Source organism: Caretta caretta, chromosome 1, assembly GCF_965140235.1.
Source record: "Caretta caretta isolate rCarCar2 chromosome 1, rCarCar1.hap1, whole genome shotgun sequence".
Lineage (NCBI taxonomy): Eukaryota > Metazoa > Chordata > Testudines > Cheloniidae > Caretta > Caretta caretta.
This window is the reverse complement of record NC_134206.1, coordinates 81,543,341-81,567,543: the sequence shown is the minus strand read 5'-3', so window position 1 is coordinate 81,567,543 and position 24,203 is coordinate 81,543,341. Positions and strand designations below refer to the sequence as shown.

Sequence of the window (24,203 nt, the reverse complement as noted above, 5' to 3'; positions counted from 1 at the left end):
CATGTGCAATGAAAACCCTCAGACACTCGCTTGAGAAATGTGAGAGTAGTTGTGAATGTGCTGGAGGTGGTCAGCTGCTGTGCTCCTGAGTTCTTTGACGTTGATTCCACAGATCTGAATACTACGAGTAATACTGTTTTTTCTCGGAGAGAAGGCCTGGTTTTCTTGCCTTTTTTTCCTCTTTTTCATGTTGCTCTCAGTGGTCTTGCGTATAAGGAAAGTTTCTTGTTTAAGCTGCTTGAGGGGGATCTGACAGAAGTGTAGGAGCGGGGAAAATCTTAAGAAACCAGGGATCTCAACGCTCCTTACAAATACTCTTGTTTCATCTGTGGAAAGTTGGGTGTAGGGGCAAGTCTCAATTCTTTCAAATATTTGAAGTTTTTAATTTTGCCCCCACTTCTGAATGGCTTAGTTTCCTTCATGACCTGCAAACCCTTGGCTACTTCACTGGCTCTAGAGAACAACAGTGTGAGTTACGGTACATGGAGCATAAATGTTGAGGAAAACCAAAAAAAGTGGCTGTATCTGGAAATTTAGCATATTTCCATATCTGAAGTATAAGAGTGAAATATTCGTCTCTGGATATATGTGCTGCATTACCTGTAGTATTCCAGATTATCGTAAAAGCTACATTTAGTGACTAGTAGTGTGTGAGAAGAAATGTCTTGAGTCTGCTGCAACCTGCTTTATGGTTGCAAAATAGTAAGCAACAAGATAAAACAAAGTTTTCTTTATTCAGTGGGAACGTTTACATATGGTAATATGCCACTCAAAACTTTTGATTTCTAATGTACCTGGACACACACCTGTTGGTAGTAGTTAAAAAGTACTTTCCAATTGTCTTAGATAATGAAATAAAAATTATAATAGTATTCAAGGTATGTCTTGTAGTTAAAGTATTGGGAAGTCTACATGGGAATACTACAGAATTTGAAGGGAATGTTGTCTATATTAGATAAAATTTGCAAGTTTTTCATTACTACCAGTGTGAACTCTGCTGGATTCATATTAATATGTCTAGGATTGTGAATGGTAGGTATTTATGTTAAAACATCTGGCAAGCTCAGGGCCAGTCTTCAGAATTTCTTCTCTTGGTATAATCACGGGCTGAACTTTTTTTTTGCTGTTTCCATCATGCAGAACATTTCAACCACAACATTTTTTTCTTAAGAGATCTGCATGTCAACATGTAAACTTGTCACAAAATATCAAGCACAACATTAAGAAGGAAATGTATTGTGCACCCATTAAGCATCATTGTAAATGCTTATCTGAGATAGACCAAGTGAATGCTCATCTTGCATATGACTGGTTTTTGCTACTGTACTAGAAGCATGGAACTTGAAAAACACCAAAGTGAGTTGTCCCTAGGAGTTGCCTGACTGCATGGAGCAGAATGGTTGTTTTTATCAGACAGCCAATTGCAAAACTCTTTAAAGCAGTGTAAAATAACCTTCCAATACTTCCTACATTAGTATTTAGAGTATCAGTTCTATACAGCATACTACAACTGAATGAAATATCTATTGTAGAACTTTTTAGAAGTTTTTTTTATTAAAATTGGTTGTGTTTTAATGCTTGAAGATTTTAAAAGTGAACCAGCAAACTAAAATGAGAATAGAAATGCCCTGTTTCTACAAGTATGAACTGAAACACTTCTAGAACTTGATAAAGCACTGTTAGATTGATCCTGCTTGTTAAAATGTGTCTAAAATTTCACACTGCCCTATTAAACTTGGTTTTGTTCAATTTTTTTTGGAAGTGGTACATTTTCAAGGGGGAAAAAAAAGAGCCTTAGCCATTAGAACCTGAATACTTCTCAAAATAGGTGAATTTAGTAGTCTGTTTATGGGGAGAGAAGTTGGTTGGTGTATAATCATGAATATGTTATTTCAGGCTCAAAAGTATAGCAAAAAAGTGTGGAAATGGGACTGGGTGAAGGAAACAGGCAGAAAAGAGAGAAGGAGTTGTAGGAGAAGATAAGTATAGAAATGTAAACACAGATGACATTATGGAAAACCATGAAAATGAGGAGAGGCTTGAATTTGATAAGAATGGGAATCAGCAAATTGATTCATTGAAGATATACGCAATTATGGAGACTTAGTATGTACATGATCTCATTTTAAAATGTAATTGGTATTTTTTAAGTCTGTTTAAAGAGATTCTTTTGCTGATTTGAGATTCCAAACTGGTCTCTTTTCTTAAAAATTCTCAATTACACTTTAAAAGAAATGCAGGTTATATGAGTTCTGAGAACAGTGTGTCTCCCATTAGTGAAGACCTTAGCAATAGTTCATACAGTCAGCAACTATTCTCTTAAGCCAAAGCAAGCCTGGCCAATTCCTCACGGTGTATGGGCCTTTGGAGAGACAGGAATTCACAGTTGAACCTAGCAGGGTCACTGATAGCCCACCAAAATGTTGTGCCTCCATATTAGAAACAACCCCTTAGAGTAATTCCCTGAGCTTTTTTGCCCTTTTAAAACTTATCTTGGGATCACAAGCCTTTCTACCCCACTCAGTTTTTTCCCTCACTACTTCTTTTCTTCCTTCTTCCTCACATGACTAAAGCACTACCAGCTGAACTGGAGAGTGGTCTCCTAAGCTATTCATATTTTCCTTTTCCTTCCCTGAAGCAGAAAAAGAGACACGGATATGGAAGAGGCAGAAGTGACCTTTCATAGGTTCTTCTGTGTCTATCCCAACTCAAGCAAGGCCATGCAGAACTAAACAAATTACAAGACCCACTAAGGAGCTATGGGCTCTTGCTCCTCTTCTAGAATGGAGACCTCAGATTGGTGGTTGGGCACCAGAGTGCTAGCGAGCTTCTGTCTCTCTGCTTTGAGGTAGGGTTGAGAACAAGGAGATATATCAGAACTACAAGGAGGTAAATCAGTAGCAGGTAATCAAAATGACTCCTGGTCCTCCAAGTTGTTCCACATCACAAGAATGCTCTATTCTTGAATTTCCTAATAAACATGTGAAACGCATGAAATTTCACATGTCCTCATTGGATGTCTTAGTGGCAATAATTTTGCTTAAAGGAGTTCATATCAGGAGACTGAATGAAGCCTATCTAAATATGATGTGTTATCAATACAAGATACTTTAGTTTGTGTTCTTCTCTACCTCCAGAGTTTTCATGAAAGTGCTGATGACCCTGCTAGCACTGTTCTGAACCAGACATATTCTCTCCTTATTTAAAGCAAGGTCCATGAACTGCCCACTAAGATCACAATAAAACTATTACTGAGATCAGCCACAATAACCTAGTTTACAAGAAGAGTTGCCTGGGGTCCTCAGTCTTCAGTTTACTTGGGAATGCTACTGTATACCAAGAAGAGCATGTATATGACGAGATAATATATGCCATGGAAGTATCAGATAGAGCTCTGTCATATTCTCAACAAAGAGTAAGAAATTCTACTCTGGGAACTCAGAATTCAGGTCCCTTGAGTCCAGACATGCTAATCCAGGAATAATATAATGTTTCTGTATCCATTTCCTTTAATCTACTGCTATCAAGATTATCGCAACAAATAAATCTCATCGATTTTCAGTAATACTAACTGTACCAAGCTGACCAACAAGGCAATGGTTTTAAAATCTAATCAAAATAAGAACATGGGTCCTGGTAAAGCCCAGATGTCCTAAACCAGTGGCTCTCAATCTTTCCAGACTACCGTATCCCTTTGAGGAATATGATTTGTCTTGCGTACCCCCAATTTTCACCTCACTTAAAAACTGCTGGCTTACAAAATCAGACATAAAAATACAAAAGTGTTACAACACCCTATTACTGAAAAATTGCTTACTTTCTCATTTTTACCATATAATTATAAAATAAATCAATTTGAATATAAATATTGTACTTACATTTCAGCATATATAGAGCAGTATAAAAGAACTCATATGAAATTTGTTTTTACTAACTTCGCCAATGCTTTTTATGTAACCTGTTGTAAAAGTAAGCAAATATCTAGATGAGTTGAGATATAGGAGACTTCTGTGTATCCCCAGGGGTACACGTACCCGTGGTTGAGAACCACTCTCATAAATCAAGGACCTATAATACATCCAAATCCATCCAAAACTGAATTTGGCAGATTATTGATGAGAAAGATCAGTACTAAGATGTAAAGGATATTTGGAGAAAGTAGTAAGTACTTTCCAAACCTTGAAGAAAAAATCAACCATGTTAGTTTCTTGCAGTGTATAGATCCATTTTAAGTACTGGTATGAGAGAGGAAGAATGGCCTGGTGAATTACCTGGGAATCAGTGGATTTTCCTGTGTGATTTTGGGCAGTTTACTTAGTCTCTCTGTGCCTCAGCTGCCCATCTCTATAATAGGTATGATAATACTTCTCTAACTCTCAGGAGTGATGAGGATAAAGACATTCAAAATTGTGATGCATTCAGATTCTTGAGTCGTCTTAGCATATGCACAACATGCCGCAGGTGGCACTTCCCCAGAATTTATCACCAAATTTGCTGGTTGGATCATTGGCTTGCCCGGGCTGGGTACTGACATAATGTGGGCCAGATAACTACCTAATATAAAGAGGTTAACCATCAGAAATCTGATATTTACCAGTTACTCCAGTTTCTGCAGTGTAGTCTGGGTGCTGGCCTCTGCACAAGGTGTCTGTGAGAGCCCTGTGTTGGGCTGCAACCCAAATAATTCCTCTCAGAAGATCCTCATATTAATAGATTCTTAAAAGCGTGGCCTTCATGTTCACAGTCCAGAATACTTAAATACTCAAATATTCTATTACTTTTCCCCTCAGTTCCAAATTCTTCTTCTTTTGGGGGGCCTGTGCTATAACTTGGGCAAAGGCTCTTCTCCTTGGTTCAGGTGTCCCACATCCTTCTGGGGGCCTACACTGTGATTTAAGGCCAGCTTACCCTGGCCTATCAGTAGTCAGGTTCTAGCCCTGTTTCACAGATCTCCTTTTGGTTCAGCAGCCCAAAGACTTCCTACAGGGACTGTCCTTGTAGACAAATATTCTCCTTTCCAAGCTGTCTACCCTCTCTCCTCCCCCTAAGGCTCTCAGTCTCTAGAGGCTTCTCTCTTATCTCAATCTTGATTTAGCCACATGACCTGCCTGTCCTGTATCTGATAATTTTCCCCACCTGGGGAGGAGAACAGAGGGAATCATAGCTGGGCCTGGACCTATTACTTCTTAAAAGAATTAGTCATCCTGTGACAGGTTGCAAATTTAAATGATCTTTCCTTGCTTGTAGATAATTATATTTGTAGTGTCTTAGTACACTTGTTTTTAATATTAGTACAACTTCAGGATAGCCAGTTTTGGCAGGCTTTCGCTGGTCTGGTAGTTATGAAAGGAGGTGGGCCCTGCTGAATTCATCTCTGAACTACATAGGGAAGGACCAATCCACAGTGTGGGATTGCCAGATATACTATGTCTGTTAACTTTAGTTCTGAGAAACATTTCTCCCCCCCCCCCCATCCTTTTTTTCCAACCAAGGAATAAAATAAATTTCAGCTGGTTTATTTTAGCCAATTGAGCATACTACGTATTCATGTCCTGAGGCAATCTATGCTGCATTGGACCTTCAGTTGTAATTTTATGTTGACTGAACAAGATAACATTTAATAGTATAGTACCTAACCATGCCAATAACGATGGATAATTAATCTCTTGTGGAAATCTATCCCCTTAAAATGGTCTTTTTTCTTTGTTTAACTTTTTCATTTTTAACTCTTGTTTGTTTACAGATGCTGGATTAGAAGTGAAAGTAAAAGACCCTCCAAAAGGGATGATACCACCTGGAACACAACTTGTCAAACCAAAAGTAGAACCTCAACCAAACAAGGTTTGGAGAACTAAGAATCCAAAATACTTGGATTCTTTGTACATTTTGGTGGGTTAAAATGGTAATTCTAAACTAGAATATTTGCAAATTACCTTTATGTACCGGATGCCCGCGCACACACAAAAGAAGGGGAGTTTCAACTAGTTTCTAGTTAACCTCTTTTCCTCAAATTGCAAAATTGTGCGGTTACTGGCTTCCATGTGGTTTGACACCCAAGCATGCAGATCCTTGGTGACTCCACGCCTATCATTACACAGCACTGAAACGGTTTACCAAAGGAATGGTAATTTCTTTTATTCAGCACTATGATTTATGAGAGGGACAAAACAATTTAAAGAGACTTCCACATTTATTTTTTAGTAATCCTCTCTTCTCTGTCACTGGGAATAAAATCTTACATTTGTCTGTTTCCCTCTCCCTGAATTGTGTTCTCTGCTGCCTCCTCACATTTTCTCTCTTCTTTCTCCTCTAAATTATTTCTTCCCCAAACCCTTTTCCAGCCCTTTTTTTAAACTTACCCTATCTGTAATTTTTAACTTTCCCTTACTGGCCAACTCTCTACATGAACTCACATAAGATTTGGAAATGTAAACCTGCCCCTCCGCGCCCTTCTCCCCTTCCCACCGCCCCCCTCCACACACACACACAACCTCAGTCTTGTGAGCTCGGGAAAAAGATAACTTCAGGTTGGAACTTGCCAGAGATGTGAGACGTCCAGTGCATCTGCAGAAGCAGTTTCAGCAGGAACCTATATCCACAGATGTCATCAAACTGCTCTACAGCTTTTACTCAAATGTTTTTTCTCCTTTTCTGATTGGTTGTTTGCTACTTCTTGTCCTCCTTCCCTCAGTCTCTTCACTGTCACTTCACCTGCCTACCATGATTCTCTACTTCTTTCCTCCTTTTTCTCCCTATCCCCCTTATCTTTCTCACCATTACATCCATGAACTCTTTAAGTATTCCATTATTTCTGGTGTAATGTTATACTTGTGGTACCAATCTAGCTAAAGAAATTTCAGCATCTGTCATGTTGTGAAGTGCACTGAAGATAAGCAATTCAGAGAGAGAGGAGTGAGCGGAAAAAAGCAACTGTTCTAGATACCCAATGGGGTAGGGAATGAGATTTGCTGTTGTCATGGATCATTGTTGACAAATGGTTGCTCAAACTAATATCCAAAGAACTTGCTCTGGACTTCATCTTGGATCCGTTGAGACAGATTCTGCAGAACTGAAAGCCACCAAGACAGCCCCAGAAATTTACAGATGTGCTCCTCTTCACATTTTATGTGCCACAGAGAGAAGCCTTTATACATCTTTATTTTAGCATTTTGTTTTGAGGTGTCCTCCATCTTTTTCATGGTTCTAAAGATATTGGGCAGTCTGACCAAAGTAATGGTTTGCCAAGCATTCAACAAGTGCATGAAATGTCATTAGTTGCAAATGCAGTCCCTTTTATCAGTCTTCATGACCCTGCCACTGGGAGAATTTAATTACTTCATTTCAGCTGGAGAGAGACACTTGTGTCTTATTAGACTGAGTCAAGGGTTTCTTTAGAAAGGAATAAAACTTGCAAAAATGACTGCAGGAGGTTGCAGAAGGAATTGACAGATTACAGGGTGCTGGCAGTAGTAAAGAGATGCATCCCTTCTGTATAGGGACTGATTCGCAGTCCAGACTTGTTTTTCATGAGCATATCACCCTTTCTGGCTTAGGAAATCTAGAGCTATTTTGGACAAAACATTCCATTCTCAGTGGATATCTTCCTTGGTCTAATTAACAGTAAAGAACTGGAACCAGAAAAGATTAAAATAAAATATTTTACAGAAAAGCTTTGGAATCTTCCAATTTCTTAGCCAACATGACTAATCCTAAATGTACCTGAGCCCCAAAGAGTTTGAAACATGGGTGGCAGAACATGATTCTGAATTCATTTTTCCTTTTCTAGTATTTAAAATGGAAGGTCTAGATTTCTGTTCCAAATCTTTGTTAGTGAAGGTTGTGTCAGTTTCATCCAGTCCTAAACTATCTGGATACTCAGAACAAGTACCTCTTTTCTATGATTGTGGTGGTGATCAGAGTAATTGAATAGGCAAGAAATTCCACACTTGGGGGACGCTGTCAGTAGTGAATTAACACTCTGCATTTTATAAAGATGAATGGTGTTATGAGAATTCGAAAATATGTGCAGACCAGATGCTACTTTCCGCTGGAATGAGTACTTCCTTCTATTCATCATAAGTATACATTTTTATAACATAGATGTGTGAAAGATAATAAAAATATCTTCATAAATAGGACAGAATTGTTTAGGAAATCCATATTTCTTTTTTTTCCCTTTCACCCAAAGGGGAAGAAGGTGGCTAAATACCCCAGTGGTCAGGAGGCTTATAAATAATATACCTGAAGCGTACAGCAGCAGCTGTTCTGAATGCAGGTCTTAGGGCTGTTCTACACTAATGCTGTAAGTTGATCTAAGTCGCACTAGTTCAGTTACGTAAATTAAGTAACTGAAGTTGACGTAATTTAGGTCAACTTACAATAGTGTCTACACCGTGCTATGTCGACGGGAGAGCATCTCCCATTGACTTAGCATGTATTCCCCAGACTCGTTAAATTGACACCGCTGCAAATCGACAGTGCCAATTTAGCTGGTAGTGTAGTATGGCCTTTGTGCTGCCTGCTGGAAGAGAGATCTTTCTCTAGCTCGCTTGAGGGAGAGGATTGCTAGTATGAACATAATGCTAAATATAGTGTCTTGAAGTGAATAGATGTACAGAAAAGATGTAAGGATCATATTTTGCTTTAATTTATTACTATTTTCTAAAAGGATTTTTTCAAATGAAAATGTTCGCAAAAAGCGTTACAAATTCTTTTAGGAACTTAATATTGTTTCTTTTAAAAAGAGGATTAATGCACTTCAGAAGGTTTAAATATCTTATCTTGAATACTTTTTTTCTTAACATGATTCAAAGGGTCTGTAAAAGATTTTGTGTTACAGTATTGTCAGTTTTTACATGAAAACTGTTGATGCTGGAAAACTTAGTTTTAAAATATAGATTGCAAGAGTGAGGAAGAACACATATTCCTTAGACTGTATGTATATCTTAAACCACTAATCTTCAAGAGCTTAAATTCACCCAGCATAGAGCACAAATCTGATAGTGGGGTAGGATGGGAGAAGAATGGCAGTAAGAAGATTTGGGTGGAATAGGGACTATTGCAAATCAAAACAGCAATAAGGAGGGCCTGATGTAAACTTGCTATGAGGAAGGGATAAACAACTGGATGGTTACGACGCAGGTACAATGAGGGATGGCTACTGGCTTTAGATTGGTGTTTGAAACATTATTTAGGCAAATTTTGACAGATATCAATTAGAAACAATATTTCTCCAAAGCTGTAATGTTGAGATGCTCCACCAAATAGAAACTAGTGATCTTGGGCTGTACAGTTATTACGGTTTATGGACCTGTTAAAAAAAAAAAACCCTAACATTGAAACTTTAAAGAAATAAAATAAAATGTGAAGATAGTATTTCACAGAAATGTCTGATGTTCTTATGTTCATATTATAATTTTTTTTAGTTGAGTATAGTTTTGCTATAAGATTTTTGTATTGGTCATAAATAAAAATGGAAGCTTTATACATCAGCCTTGGGAAACTAGCAACAAACTCTTGAGACTGCCATCTCATCACTGTAACATTTCAGAATCTGTTGAACCTATTTCTGTATACTCTTGAGCATTCTCTTTCAATTTTTTTCTGCCTTACTGTCTGCCTTTGCCTTTCTTAGGTTCGCAAATTTGTGGCCAAGGACAGTGCAGGGCTTCGTATCCGTAGCCACCCTTCCCTTCAGAGTGAGCAAATAGGCATAGTGAAAGTCAATGGATCCATCACTTTTATTGACGAGGTAATTCATAAGAAACTGCTGTTTAAATAAAAGGGGTGAAGATGTAAATAAATGGTCTAATTTTCATGTATAGACTTTGCCTTATCTGTAATTAAACAAATGTACATCAAATATTTAGATTTTTGTATTTTACATCAGTTCAGTTTTTTTAAGATGTCATTTTACATATTTTTATTTACTTTTTTTACCTACAACAAACTTTAAGACTACAGCCTGAAGAAGAGGAGTAGTAATAGTAAAAGCTCATTATGTTAAACATTTGGTATGGTATCTCTAGGGATTGGCTGTTCTAACATTTAATCTATATATTAAACACTACATTAAAATTTTGAAGTTGTAGAAAGTATTTTAATGAATCTTTCATTTACATTTCTGAAAGATCATAACATTGTGAGTAATTGTGCATGTATTTTCCTTATAATGTAACTTCATATTTAATTGAAGTTATAAAAGCCAAAGTGGTACTGATGAAACATAAAAGTGAAAGGTGGGGAGAAGCAATTTTTATTAGGAAAGGCCTGGCTTTAATTCTTAATGAATTTTTCTGGTGTTTCTTTTTACTTTCAGTGCCTGGTACAAGTGACTTTCACAACTTAGCTTCTTAAAACTTATTCTTCGTACTGCTTTGGCATTCTTTGCTGCTTTAAATTTCTCAACACTATTCCCTATCTTTCCATGTCTCCTACCTCAATAGCAAAGAGCTTATCTCTAATGTTACCATTTTCTGCCTGGTCTGAAATCTTTTAGTCTTTGCTAGCTATGTATTAGTTGCAGGAAGGCATGGCTCGTTTTTGTTGCTTGTTTCCCATAGATCCACAATGATGATGGAGTATGGCTGAGACTGAATGATGAAACAATAAAGAAGTATGTTCCTAACATGAATGGTTACACTGAAGCCTGGTGCCTCTCCTTTAACCAGCATCTTGGCAAGAGCCTTCTGGTCCCTGTTGATGTAAGTAAAAGGTGCCTTTGAAGATTACTAGCAGTACACTCTGTCCTCATTACAAGGTTTTCTTTAATTAAGGCTGCAACTGTTCAGTCCTGAGGTAAACCACATTGTACTACATATTGCCTTATATTTGTTTGAATTCTTCAGGGCTACTGTGTAATGAGGGTGGAGTGTAGAAAGGTTAAGGCCCTTTATGCTGAACATTCCCCCCCCAAAAAAAAAGAAAAGAAAGAAATAACAAAGCAGGGACCATGACTATAATTGTGCAATGAGGATCAGTCATATTGGAGAGTATGTGGTCTGCGCCAGTTGTTTTTTATTTTAGTCTAAAACTTAATTATTCATAACACTGCCCATTGATGCTGTGATTTGTATACATTAGCTTAATATTTATTTGTTTTATAGATGGGGAGGAGTTTTTCGTTTCATGTTTGGGTACTTTTAGTCTTTTTCGGAATATTATTACACCCACTTTATGGCAATGCAGTACAATTGATGATAAACCATCTCAGGTGAAATGGTGGTGTTACTGGGAGTAAAAATTTTAGACTGTTGGAATGCTCTTTAGGTTCTACTAATTTTTCATTGGTCAATCTCTTTGTGGATTTCACAGTTGAGTCTTCACATTAGCCAGCAATTTCTTGCCATCAAAAGATTTTCCAAGAGTTTGAGATGGGGGAGGAGGGAGGGGGGGAAATCATGTTAATGAATTTATAATAGCAATAAGCAAAATGTAGATGTGTGGCTTTTAGAAGAAAATCACAAGCACTAGAACTTGAAAGTAGACAGTGCCTTCTGTGGTGTCATAGTGTCTAAATGCATACATCAGTTACATCATGAAACCAAAACCTTTAGATTTTTCCTTCTTGCCAGTAAAATCATATGTTGACAGAACAACACTTTTATTTTGGGATCTTTCCCAATGGAAATCATATCAATGGAAGTATCTGGGTAGAAAACCTATTGCATTAAGAAACACACTGTCTTCTTAGAGTAGAGGACCTGTGCCACTTCTGTTCCTTCTCAATTGCCTGCAGATTGAGATGAAGCAACTGTGGTGTCCACTGCTTCCTAGAAGCTTCTTCTCTTGCCTTTTATTTTACGTTAGTATTTAGTTTTTACTTGGATATAGTTTTGGCTTGGGGGGGTGGCGTGTGTTGCCACTCCTCCCCCTAATGTTCAGCTAGGACAGATTCCTCAGTCACTTTGGTCAGTGGCCTAACTTCGGGGATATGCTAAAGGCACCAGGATTCAAACCTTTCTGGACCTGCTTTAGATGTTTCCCCTGGAGCAACAGGCACTCCAGCTGTCACTGGTGTCTCAAACATTCACAGTTCCCATCCATGTGCAAGTTTGGCATGAGGTTTAAAAGCAGATTTCTCAAAGAAAGAAGAGTGATGTTGGAATGTTCCCTAAGGACCCCAGGGTCCCAATTCCCCCTACTTTGGCCTCATTCTCTCAGATTGTACAGATGACCAACGCTGCCTCGGACAAAACACTATAAGAAAAGAGAGCCTCTTTCCCCTGAAAGCAAGTCCAGAGGAAGGAGTAAGTCACCCCTTAGAACCTACTGCAGAGAAACCTCATGTCCAATAATAGATGCCACTAAGATTTCAACAAATCCCAATACCAAGGCATCAGTACCACCTGTGATGATGATCCACCCCAGTAAGTCTGCGAGTAAAAAGCACCAGGAGGTACCATCCTCAGTATTGTCTGTGGTATTGAGACTGTGCTAAAATGAAAGGCTTGAAAAAGCCTAAGGCACTTGTATTGACATTCTCTTGGAGTTCTTACTGAACCTCTGCTCCCTCTCCAGCACTATCCTTTTTGGGTTGTATGCATTCAGAGCACGGAGATACGGCTTTGATGGCCACTTTGGTACCATCTTCGATGCCAGCTTGGTTATTGTCCCCTCCAAGGGATCCGGTACCAGTCCCAGTTCCAACTATCCACTACCATAGCCCTCTAACATCCTCTCATGAGAATCAGTTCATCTCCAAGGACCCAGAGTCCTCCCTTAAGGGCTACCGAGAGACACTTCCCTCCGGTACTGCTACACTGTCAGTCATCAACCCTTCACACCTGACAGCAGGAGCCAACCTTCCAGTACCTATCCGTCCTTCAGTTTGTCTAGCACCTTCTTGGCCTCCATTACTGGCCTCAGCACCAATACCTAGGAGTCTTGCCTTTGGACTCCGAAATTTTGTTAAGCTTTAACTCACTACCTTACCACCCTATGCCTCTTGAAGTGTACCCCAAGGGGGACTCATTAGAACCCAGAAGATGCCCCAGGCATTCCAAACATGAATACCCCAGGGACCCTTCCCTTACCTGGCAGCACTATGATGCTATTGGAATTTCTGAGCCTGTTATGGGGACTGGAAGAGGCCATTTTTGGAATACCTGTCGGTGCCATAACCACCACTGGCACCACAAGTGCAGCCACTGGGATCATGTCTCCCTAACACAAGTAGTATAGGAGGAACAACAGCTACCAATGGAAGAGACATTTCCATCACACAAGTCCGCCGCCTCCTATGATGAGGTGTTGATACCACTGCCACCACCACTTTCCTATGCAGTCGATTTTAGTCTTGTGGATACCATCTTTAGGATTCTCATGTCTGTGATAAGTTCCCAAGAAATAAAGTGGATAGTGGTGCCCGAAGGGAGATGGGGTGGGATGGTGGGTTTGATCAGCAGATCCGCAGGAAGGGGGTGTTTGTGACACTTGTCTAGGTTGTCAAAAGGAAGTCACAGGTAGGGAGATCTCTACTCTTTCCCCAACTCTCCTCCCCCTCCCTCTGCAGGGACCACTCTCAGAGGGTCTCTTAAAGCAGGAGTCCATTCCCTCCTGTCTGGATACAACAGAGCTAGTTCTCCCAACATTTGTCAGAATAAAGTCCTCAAAAGAAACAGTGACTGAAGGCTAGTCTTGGACCGCAGAAACCTGAACACATACATTGTTTCACAGCATTTCAGGATGGTGACTCTAACTACAGTAATCCCACCCCAAAATTAGAGCAATTCGTTTATTGCCCTTGATCTTCAAGACACGTATTTTCCTGTTGCTATGCACCCTTCCTATAAATACTTTCTGTGCTTTAGCATAGGTACAGAACATTATCAGTATTGGTTCCTTCCCTTCAACCTCTCTGTGGCACCTTTACAAAGATCCTCTTGTTAGTCATGGCTCACTTGCATAGAAGGGGTATAGCAATCTTTCTCTGTCTGAACAATTGGCTCCTCAAGGGCCACCCCACAACAGTTGGCAGCCAAGAAGGTCCTAGCCCTGTTTCAGTCTCTGGGCCCATGCATCAACCTTGGAAAATCCATACCTTCAGCAAATAGATTTCATTTGGAGATACTCTAGACCAGTGGTTCTCAAAGCCGGTCTTCCGCTTGTTCAGGGAAAGCCCCTGGCAAGCCGGGCTGGTTTGTTTACCTGCCATGTCCGCAGATTCAGCCGATCATGGCTCCGACTGGCCGCGGTTCGACACTACAGGCCAATGGGGACTGCAGGAAGCAGCATGGGCCGAGAGATGTGCTGGCTGCCCTTCCTGCAGCCCCCATTGGCATGGAGCGGCGAACCGTGGCCAGTGGGAGCCGCGATCAGCGGAACCTGCAGACATGGCAGGTAAACCGGCCCGGCCCGCCAGGGGCTTTCCCTGAACAAGCAGCGGACCGGCTTTGAGAACCACTGCTCTAGACTCTCTAACTACTAGAGCCTATCTACTCCTATCTTCTCCACCATGTCTGCACTGATCATGTGACACAGTGTCTGCTGAGACTCATCAAGCCCTCAGACCACCACCCCTTCCTACTTATTCACTTGGGCAGCAACGATACTACCAAGAATGACCTAGAGTGGATCACTGCAGACTTCGTGGCTCTGGGAAGAAGGATAAGAGAGTTTGGGGTCTAAGTGGTGTTCTCGTCCATCCGCCCTGTTGAAGGAAAAGGCCTGTGTTGGGGACCGTCGAATCATGGAAGTAAACGGTGAGAGGGCTTTGGCTTCACAACAAGCTCATGTTCCAGGAAAAGAGGGCTCCCATACTGGGATGGGCTCCATCTATCAAATACTAGAAAGAGCAACTTTGGACATCGTCTGGCTAACCTGACAAGGAGAGCATCAAACTTTAAAAAGGGCCGATTGGGGATGGTGACAAAAATCCAGCCAATATGCAGCTAGGCTCAATTAATGAAGACAAGGGGAAGAGGCTGATTTTTGGAGAAAGCACTAGAAAACACAACTACATTAAAAAGGCAAGACAAAAAGCAACAGGGCAGTCCACAAAATATCTTTGATGCCTATATAAAAAGTGGAAGTTAAATCCTAGTGAGGAAAATAAAAAGGAGCATAAACTCTGGAAAATAAAGTGTAAAAATACAATTAAATCATCTATCATTTAAATCAGCTTCTGCACCAAATGACTGGAGGATAGCTAATGTGATGCCAATTTTAAAAAGGGCTCCAGAGGTGATCCCGGCAATTACAGGCTGGTAAATCTGACTTCAGTACCAGGCAAACTGGTTGAAACTATAGTAAAGAACAAAATTGTCAGACACATAAACATAATTTGTTGGGGAAAAGTCAACATAGGTTTGTTTTTTTTAAAGGGAAATCATCTCACCAAGCTACTATAGAATTGTTTGAGAGGGTCAACAACCATGTGGTCAAGGGGGATCCAATGGATATAGTGTGCTTAGATTTTCAGAAAGCCTAAGCTGTCATGGGATAAAAGGAAAGGCACTCTCTTGGCCTGGCAACTGGTTAAAAGATAGGAAACAAAGGGTAGGTATAAAGGATCAGTTTTTAGAATGGAGAGGGGTAAATAGTGGTGTCCCTCGGGAGTCTGTACTGGAACCAGTCCTATTCAACATATTCATAAATGATCTGGAAAAATAGGTAAACAGTGAGGTAGCAAAATTTGCAGATGATACAAAACTACTCAAGATAGTTAAGTCCCAGGCAGACTGCGAAGAGCTACAAAAGGATCTCTCAAAACTGGGTGACAGGGCAACAAAATGGCAGATGAAATTCAGTGTTGATAAATGCAAAGTAATAAACATTGGAAAACAAAATCCGAACTATATATATAAAATGATGGGGTCTAAATTAACTGTTACCACTCAAGAAAGAGATCTTGGAGTCATTGTGGATAGCTCTCTGAAAACATCCTCTCAATGTGCAGCAGCAGTCAAAAAAGCTAACAGAATTTTGGGAATCATTAAGAAAGGGATAGATAATAAGACAGAAAACGCCATATTGCTTCTATATAAATCCATGTTATGCTCACATCTTGAATACTGCATGCAGATGTTGTCACCCCATCTCAAAAAATATATTTTGGAATTGGAAAAGGTTCAGAAAAGGGCAACAAAAATGATTAAGGGTATGGAACGGCTTCCGTATGAGGAGAGATTAATAAGACTGGGACTTTTCAGCTTGGAAAAGCAATGACTAAGGGGGATATGATTGCGGTCTATAAAATCATGACTGGTAAGGAGAAAGCAAATAAGTAAGTGTTATTTACTGCTTCTCATAATAGAAGAACTAGGGGCCACCAAATGAAATTAATACATCGCAGGTTTAAAACAAACAAAAGGAAGTATTTTTTTTCACACAACACACAGTCAGTCTGTGGAACTCTTTGGCAGAGGATGTTGTGAAGGCCAAAACTATAACAGGGTTCAAACAAGATCTAGATTATTTCATGGAGGATAGGTCCATCAGTGGCTATTAGCCAGGATGGGCAGGTATGGTGTCCCTAGCCTCTGTTTGCCAGAAGCTGGGAAGGGGTGACAGGGGACAGGTCACTTGATAACCTGTTCTTTTCATTCCCTCTGGGGCACCTGGCATTGGCCACTGTTGGAAGACGGGTTACTAGACTAGATGGATCTCTGGTCTGACCCAGTATGGCCGTTCTTATATACAAATGCAAGGAGTATGGGGAACAAGCAGGATGAACTGGAAGTCTTGCTTTACAGTAGGCATTACAGACACTTGATGGAACAACTCCCATGACTGGAGTACCAGCTCTGAGGGATATAGCTTGTTTCAAAAGGATAGGTATGGGGAAAAATGAGGTGGTGGTGCACTGTACATCAAGAATGTATACGCTTGCTCTGAGGAAATGACAGACCTGCTGAGAGTCTCTGGGTGAGGAATAAAAGGGGAAAGAACAGTAGCAATGCTATAGTGGGAGTCTACTACAGACCACCAAAGCAGGAAGAGGAAATGAATGAATCACTCTACAGCCAGGTAACAAGATTAGCTAACACACACAAGCTAGTACTAATGGGGGATTTTAACTTCCCTAATATCTGTTGAAAGACTGTTACAGCAAAACATAGTATATCTTGGAAAATCTTAGCATGTCTAGGGGACAACTTTGATTCAGAAAGTTGAGGAAACAACTAGTGTCATCCATTTTGGATCTGGTCTTGACCAACAAAGATGAATTAGTTGCAGCTATGAAGGAGGTTGGGAACTTGGGAGGAATTGATCGTGATCTGATAGAATTCAAGATCTTATGGAAAGGAGGATATGAGAACACCAAAATAAGGACACTAGATTTCATAAAGGCAGACTTCAAGCAACTCAGAAATAGTAGGCAAGGTCCCACGGAAAAACCAATTATGAAGAAAAGGAGTCAAAAGTGGCTGGCATTTCCTAAAAGATGTAATACTAGAAGCTCAACATCAAGCTATGGAAAGATGAGAAGAGCCACAGGAGGCCAGTGTGGCTGCACAAGGAGCTTTTTTAGCTATCTAGAACCAAAAGAGAGACATACAGGAAATGGAAGGAGGGGCATGTCACCAAGGATGTACACATGGAAATAACGTAAATGCGTAGGGACGAAGATTGAGTAACAGCTGGCAAGGAATGTTAGCAGCAACAAGAAGGGGTTCTTCAAACATGTCAGACAAGGAAAGATCAAGGATGGTGTGGGTCCGCTGCTCAGTGGAGAAGGTGAGCTGGTAATGGAAGATGATAGAAAAGCAGAGCTGCTCAATACCTACTTTGCTTCAGTCTTCTCACAAAAAATAACATGACCAGAGAATTAGCGAAGTTACCATAGACAGTAAAGGAGAATGGATGCAGATCAGGATAAATAAAGATTAGAGATCTTCTGCCCAATTTGAATGAACTAAAATCAGCAGGGCCTGATGCTATTCACCCGAGGGTACTCCAGGAATTAACTGAAGAAATCTTAGAGCCTCTGGCAATAATCTTTACAAATTCATGGATGACAGGAGAGGTCCCAGAAGGCTGGAGAAGGGCTACCATAGTGCCCAACTTTAAAAGGGGGTAAAAGGAGGAACCAGGGAACTATAAAACAGTCAGCCTGACTTCGATACTTGGAGGATGAAGGGGGAATCACTAGCAGCCAAGAACAAATCATGTCAAACCAGCTTTATTTCCTCTTTGACAGGGTAACTGGTTTGGTGGATGGGGGAATGCAATGAACATAATCTACCTGGACTCCAGCATAGCACTTTCTCCATGACATTCACGGCCACTCAGTCACAGTAATAATAGACAGTATACTCCTGGGTGGATTCTGCACCACTGCGCATGCGTAGAATTTGTTCGCTGCTGAAAAATGACTTTCTGATGGGGAAGCCACGAGCAGTCATGCGACCCTCCCCAGCAGTAAGCTTCTGGGGCCCAGGGCAGCCGGCAGAAAGGTGGGGCAGGGGAAGACACAGATGGTGGCTCCTACTGTCAAGGCTGATTCCCCACTCTGGCACTTGGAGTGCAGAATGTGGGATCCTGCAAGGATTCTAAAAATTAATACTGGCCATTCCAGGCTTGTATAAAAGTCCCAAGGTTACATTTTTTCTCTCTGACCTTGGATGGGTAGATGCTGCTGCCACCACCCAAATGCAAAAAAACCCTTTGAAACCAGAAAGGTGCACTTGGGAATTTTCTTCCTGTGGGCTACCCTCAAGCCCTTTCACACACGCTCCCCCCTTCCAGGAAAGAGCTCAGAAAAAAACCCAAACAAAATCAGCTGTTGCCACCAGCTAATTAAACAACATAAGCACAAACCAGAAATCCAATCCTGTTCTTAAAAAAGGTAAATTTTATTAAAAACAGAAAGAAAGAAAGAAAATACATCTGGAACTTAGGCTTTTGCTAGATTTAAAAAAAACACTTACAAAATTTAAGTTTAAACAAATTTAAACATCAAGAATAACCTTCTTGAGGTCCAGCTTAAAGGTTACAAGCAAAACAAAGTGTTTGGGGTTAGCACAGAGGAGTCCACAAGTCAATAAGAAATAAACAGAAATAAACTTAATCACATCTTCCTAGACTTTCCCTAATTTACTTACATATTTGGGGTTTCAGATAAGCAATCTTTAGGTATGATCTGATGGTTTTTCATACCTGGTTTTCAGCTTCTCACAGCATAACTGCTCCCTGTTTCCCTCTTTCCCAGAGAACCACAACAAGCAGACAAAGGGAAGTTTTTTTTCCCAATTTTAAAAAGTTCTAGCCCTCCCATTGGCTCTTTTGGTCAGGTGCCCACTCCTTTCCTTTTACCGGTGGGCTTGTTAACCCTTTACAGGTAAAGCAAGTAGAGAACAACCACCAAGAGGATTCCATAGCCAACTGGCTTGGTGTTCACAAAAGGGAGCAATCCCCCCTCTCATTTATCACACCTATCCTGCATTGGGCTCAGCTACTAGTCCCACCTGGGCTGGGAAGGACAGGACTTTGCACAGCATCCGGGGCTGGGTCAGACCCACCCCCAGATTTCTCTCACACTGAAGGAAGCTCTGCAAACTCTCCCTCCCCCCACCCCCTGCTTCCTGCACCCATCGCTCCTGAGCTGCAGGGGGAGTGATCCCTGTACAGGTAGCTGCTCCCCCATCCACCCAATCCCTGTGTATCCAGGCCCCCTCATACCCCGACTTTGCCGCTAAGTCTCATTCCTGCCCGCACTCAGAATCCCCCCCACACTAAGCCCTTCCACACTGGGATCCTGCCTTGCTGAGCCTGCCTGGTCACACCTGGTGCAGAATTTTAAAATATGTGCAGAATTTTTATTTTTTTGGTGCAGAATTTTTAATTTTTTGGTGCAGAATGCCCTCAGGAGTAACAATAGGATGTCAATTGCTATAATTGATGAGGGGGAGCAAGAACTAGTGTAGTAATTAGGCCTACAAATTTACCGTAATTGTACATTTAATTGTAATAAATATATGAACGTTTATAAGATGTTACAATAACCTGTAATAACAAATGTTAATGAAAAGTAGGTCAAGTTGTTTTTAGTAATGAATGTTTTAAACAGATGTAAAGACACCAGACAGACTAAATTAGTCTAAACAAAAAAAGTCATGTTAATAGAATTCAAGGACTCGATTAAAATCATGCTTGGTAAAATTAGAAACTGTGGAACTGGAAATTAATTAACTGAAATTGGAGTGTCAGATAGCTAAGTCCAAGAAGACTGCAAAGAGTTACAAAGAGATCTAACAAAACTGGGTGAGTAGGCAACAAAATGGCAGATGAAATTCAGTGTTGATAAATGTAAAGTAATGAATATTGGAAAACATAATGCCAACTATACATACAAAACATTTGAGATCTAAATTAGCTAAATTACCACTCAAGAAAGAGATCTTGGAGTTACTGTCAATAGTTCTCTGAAAACATCTGTTCAAGGTGCAGCAGCAGTCAAAAAAGCTAATAGAAAGTTAGGAACCATTAAGAAAGGGATAAATAAGACAGTAAATGTCATAATGCCACTATATAAATCTGTGGTACGCCCACACCTTGAATATTCCATGCAATTTTGGTTGCTCCATCTGAAAAAAGATATATTAGAAATAGAAAAGGTACAAAGAAGGGCCACAAAAATTATTAGGGGTATGAAACAACTTCCATATGAGGAGAGATTAAAATGACTGGGACTGTTCAGCTTGGAAAAGACATGACTAAGGGGGGGTATATGAGAGAAGTTTATAAAATCATGATTGGAATGGAGAAAGTGAATGACGTGTTGTTTACCCCTTCATGTAACATAAGAATCAGGGATCATCAATGAAATTAATTGGCTGCAGATTTAACACAAACAAGGAAATGTTTCTTCACACAGTGCATAGTCAAACTGTGGAACTTATTGCCGGGGGATGTTGTGAAGGCCAAAAGTATAACTGGGTTACAAAAAGAACTAGGTAAATTCATGGAGGATGTATCCATCAATGGCTATTAGCCAAGATGGTCAGAGATGCAACCCCATGCTCCAGGTTCCCCTAAGCCTCTGACTGCCAGTTGTTGATAGGGGATGGATTACTTGACTATTGCCCTGTTCTGTTCATTCCCTTTCAAGAGTCTGGCATTGGTTACCGTCGGAAGACAGGAAACTGGGCAGGATGGACCACTGGTCTGACACAGTATAGCCATTTGTAGGTTCTTATATTAGCCCAATTGGTTGACAAAAATAATGATGGTATGAATTCCGCTCATCAGTCCCTTTTTGGGTCCTTAAAGAAAGAGATTTCAGGGAGGAAATAGGAAGTACAAGACACAGGCTCCTGAAGCAAGCTTTACCATCGTGTCTGTCACCCCCACCATCTCCTCAGACCCCAGCCTTCATCATTCTAATTTTGAGAGATGGTGTGACCAGGCCAGAGAGAGGTAACCAAATATCACCACCTCTGCTAGCTCCAGCTGAATTCCCAACACCATCTGGAATAAAATAAAATTTAACTCTAACAACAGCTCCAGCTCATTTCAGCTAATTTCTTCTCTTTTTCCCAAAACGATATTTATTACCATCTTTAATTCTATCTAAGACTGTCAAGCAAGAAGGGTTTTCCTTCTAAGAATTCTCTCCACTAAAGGGAACCAGGGATGTTGTATTAAATAAGCTTTCATTTTAACTGTAAATTGCAAATGTGGTAACACTTTTTCCTCCTTTATCTTTAATAAAAGGTTAACAGGATGTTTAATTGTGCATTTGCCATGGTGTTAAGCAGGCTGAGGTCTCTGTATAACAAACCTCGAACCTTATTTAACACTGTTTAATGTTGGACAGTGTGATTGGGTTATATTAACATCTTTAGCCCATATATTCCATCTAAATTAATACAACTGATCCCGGTCCTAATGCATTGTCACTAAAACTATGGAAATCACAGATTGCCCACCACATAGAGATCTCCAGTTAACTTTAGGGCTTTGCCCAGACTGTTCATATCCTTTGCTGAAAGAATGAAGGGACAGTCTCCACACACAGACTATCAGTGTGGGTTTCGGGTTACACCCTGACCTACTATGAAGCTTCTGGGATGTGTCCCTCTCCTAGAGTAACAGCCCACTCTACCAGGGCTCAGTCCACATCCATAGTCATTCTTAAGGACGGTCTCATACTGGAAATTTACAGGGCCACAATCTGGTCCTCAGTTCACACATTCTCCAAACATTATGCTGTCCTACCTGCCTCAAAGACAGAAGCAACTTTTGGTGATGCTGTCGTCCGAACCATGTTGGATCTGCCTCCTCAGCACCCAACTTCATTTGCGTTATTGCTTGCGAGTCTCCTACAGTAGAGCAACCCATAGGGACATATACTTGAGGAAGGATGAGAGATTACTTACCTGCACAGTAACTTGAGTTCTTCCGATGTTGGGTGTTTCATCTCCATCATTCCTTTTCCTCTGCTGCAGAGTAATCTAGGCTCTATAGTTAAGAAACTGAAGCAGTAGGGGTCCACTCTTCTCTGTACACCCTTGCTCTAGAGAACAGGGTTGAATAGTACACAGGTGGGGACTCAGAGACACTGCTAATTTAAATCTCCAGCTGAGAGCACACAGGCGCGTACACATCCTACAGCTGCACACCATAGGGACAAAACATCTCAAAGAACTCAAGTTACTGTGCAGGTAAGTAATATGGTCTCTCACCACAGTCTGCTGCCTGACACTATGGTAACAGGCATAGTGAATTACATTGATTCAGAATCCATGGAAGTAAAATACATGGAAACGATCATTTTAAGATGTATTCAAAAGCTAACCCACATTTTTAACCTTAAAAAGTGGTTCTATACTTCTGCTCAATTAGTGCAGTACTTAATACTATGAAATACAACTATCTCCACAGGATTTTGTGTTAATCACCCATAGTGAGGTAGTTGATGATATTATTCTTTATAATTTATTATTAAGGCCCTACTTAATTCACGATATTGCAGAAATTGCAGACCCTGGAATAGTAGGTTTCCACTGAAATTTCGACAGCGGGAACCCCACCATACCCAGTGCTGACGGAGTCCTGTCTGCCCCAACAGTGGGAGCCCCTACTGTAAGCCCCAGGCAGCTGCTATCAGCCCCAAGCGGCAAACAGTGGCAGCCCCCCTCTCTGCCCCCAGGTGGCTGACAATGGGCTGCCAACAGCGGGAGCTTCCATTCTCAGTCCCGGGTGGCCCACAGCAGAAAATCACGGAAAAGTAATAATGGACCTTATTACTGCAAATTTTGGACAATCATCAATGATTCAAATAGGGCCTTATTTATTATTAATTAATAGTGCTTCTAATTTCTCTGTAAAAACCAGTCTTCAGTTTAAAAGGTATTTTGCATTACTGGAAAAGTAGGCATTTATATCAGCAAGTTCCGGCTTGTCAGTATTTGTCAGATAGTTCAAGACCGTTTTCTATTACAGCAAAGTTGGTTTCCTTTCTGGGTAGAATGTAGTCTGTTCACTCTCGAAAGGAATGATTCACCAAAGATTAATGTCACTGTGCTATCACAATAAAAGTATTCAGAGTTTGAATGAACATGTCAAATACAGTGAAACATGAAAAATTAAGGACCATCAAAATTACATTTAAGGCTACTTACTCATAAAATTCATGGAAAATAGAAACATTCATGCAATTGAAAGTTGAGATGAAATATATTTGGTAAACTTTGTATGATAGAGGACTGTGGACTCATTTTGATGCCATTTGAGCACTGGTGATAGGGGAATTACTGATTTTTAATTTTTTAAATAATTTTAAACATGAAGCTGATATTTTCCTCTAGTTGGTTATTTGGAGAGTGTTTTGGTGAAAAGTTGAATCATGCATCATCACCTGATAGTGTAGGACTCTTGATTTCCTTTGGGGGATTGTTCCAGAGACAAGGAACTATTTTAAGAAGCTTCTAGCATCCCATTCCTTTGAGTTTGAGTGTGTTTTTTGTTAGATCAGAATGGACTGGATTATCATAGCAGTTAAGGCAGACTTTGGAAAGGCTCGCAGTTTTGGGGAGACATTTAAACTTCGTAGTATCAGAAGACCAAATGCTAGATCACTATGTACCTTATTTACTACTGAATGCAGAGCCAAGCAATTTGCAGAGCACTGGGATAATTTTCTCTTAGCCTTTTCCTACTTGGTTGGCCTTTCATATGCCATTTTCAGCTTCTTTGTGAACATCACAAAATTTAACAATGAATTGTTACATACTATCTATTTAGTGGAGCGTTAATTT

The 24,203-nt window shown here is 40.3% G+C and overlaps 1 protein-coding gene across 15 annotated transcripts in view; it reads left to right on the top strand.

The window, feature by feature from the left end:
- Positions 1-24,203, top strand: part of MYCBP2 (MYC binding protein 2) — a 420,373-nt gene that overhangs the window by 280,100 nt on the left and 116,070 nt on the right. For 13 of the 15 annotated variants that reach the window (XM_048852688.2, XM_048852737.2, XM_048852747.2 and 10 more), the window contains 3 exons: positions 5,744-5,841; positions 9,635-9,751; positions 10,563-10,703. In XM_048852688.2, the coding sequence (XP_048708645.1) occupies positions 5,744-5,841; positions 9,635-9,751; positions 10,563-10,703 (356 nt within the window). The remainder of the gene's footprint in view (positions 1-5,743; positions 5,842-9,634; positions 9,752-10,562; positions 10,704-24,203) is intronic. The other 2 variants (XM_075129126.1, XM_048852718.2) reach the window with 2 other exon arrangements.